The sequence below is a fragment of the Anoplopoma fimbria genome, chromosome 2, assembly GCF_027596085.1.
Source record: "Anoplopoma fimbria isolate UVic2021 breed Golden Eagle Sablefish chromosome 2, Afim_UVic_2022, whole genome shotgun sequence".
Taxonomy (NCBI): Eukaryota; Metazoa; Chordata; class Actinopteri; order Perciformes; family Anoplopomatidae; genus Anoplopoma; species Anoplopoma fimbria.
In genome coordinates this window covers 4,752,215-4,753,681 of record NC_072450.1, presented here as the reverse complement: position 1 = coordinate 4,753,681, position 1,467 = coordinate 4,752,215, and the positions used below count along the sequence as shown (strand labels likewise).

General features: G+C 44.6%; 1 protein-coding gene across 1 annotated transcript; it reads left to right on the top strand.

Annotated features, from left to right (window-relative positions):
- Positions 1-612: 612 nt before the first annotated feature.
- On the top strand, positions 613-1,236 carry fibinb (fin bud initiation factor b). Its single transcript, XM_054620126.1, has one exon. The coding sequence runs from the start codon at positions 613-615 to the stop codon at positions 1,234-1,236; it is 624 nt and encodes a 207-aa protein (XP_054476101.1).
- The last annotated feature ends 231 nt before the right edge of the window (positions 1,237-1,467 follow it).

Below are 1,467 nucleotides of genomic sequence, written 5' to 3'. Positions count from 1 at the left end.
ATAAAAGTCTAAATCCAAGTTTCTGCCACATGTCGTCAGGTTGGCTGTTTTATAATTATATTTTATATATAAAAGCACTGGAAATTACAGAGTCTGTTGCTCTGGATTGCTTTTGAAGTTGTATTCATGTGGCCACTTTGTTTATTTCTCACTATGCTATATATATGAATTAACACTGGTCTCAATGAGGCGTTTGAGGGCTTGTCTGCTCCTGGTCGTCTGCTCTGGACTGAATGCAGCCCCCTTTTAAAAAAAAAAAAAAAAAAGAGGGAGGTTGTAATTTGAGAGAGGAGAGAGGTATTATTAGACAAAAAAAAAAGAAAAACTCAGACACAGAAGTGAGGCGCTTAAGACATCCAGATGTTGCGTCCGAGGCACCGAGAGAAGTCAGGAGTATAAAAACTACAACTGAACTTTCATACATTTGCTTTTTTTTTTTTTTTTTTTTTTTTTTTTTTTAAAAGAAGAACTTTTTATGTGACTTCTGTTTGGACAAAGAGGAGGAAAAAAAAAAAACAACTCCAACAACTTTAACTGCGCACTTTGGACGTTTAACCCTGATTGAGTAGAAGAAGTTTATTTGATATTTGTGCGTGTTTTTTGGAGGACATCATGGCTGGTCTTCACTTGCTCCTGTGCGCCGGGTTGATGTCTCTGCCGACTTGCAGAGCTTTTTTCCGGGGACCTCTCCAACCCGAGATGTCCAACGGGACCTTCCACCACTACTTCGTGCCGGACGGAGACTACGAGGACAACGACGACCCCGAGAAGTGCCAGATGCTCTTCAAGATGACAGACGAGCGCAAATGCAGTCTGGATGAAGACCAGGACGAGGTGATCCGGGATGACTTCACCATCATCAAGAGGCAGATTGAGGACACTGCCAGGGTGCTGGAGGGCATTGGGAGGAGCGTCTCCTACGACCTGGATGGAGAAGACAGCTATGGGAGATACCTGAGGAGGGAGACTGCTCAGATTGGAGATGCCTTCACCAGCTCGGAGAAGTCTCTGCTGGAGCTGGAGGTGAAGTTCAAGCAGAGCCAGGAGAGCGAGATGAAGGAGGAGCACAGGCTCAACGATGACTTTCTGAACATGGTGGTGCACACTCGGGACGTCCTGAAGGACACGGTGGACATCTCGATGGGGCTGAAGGACAAGCATGAGCTCCTGTCTCTGATCATCCGCAGCCATGGCACCAGGCTGAGCAGGCTGAAGAACGAATACATGAAGTTCTGAGAGAGAGAGAGAGAGAAAGTAGTCCCTAGTAGACTTTGTTTCTTTTTGTTTGTGTGTGTGTGTGTGTGTGTGTGTGTGTGTGTGTGTGTGTGTGTGTGTGTGTGTGTGTGTGTGTGTGTGTGTGTGTGTGGAAGAGAAAGGGGTGATAAAAACAAAACCTAAATAACAAATAAATCATATTCACTAGAGCAGTGGTTCTCAAATGGGGGTATGTGAGATTTAAAAAATATA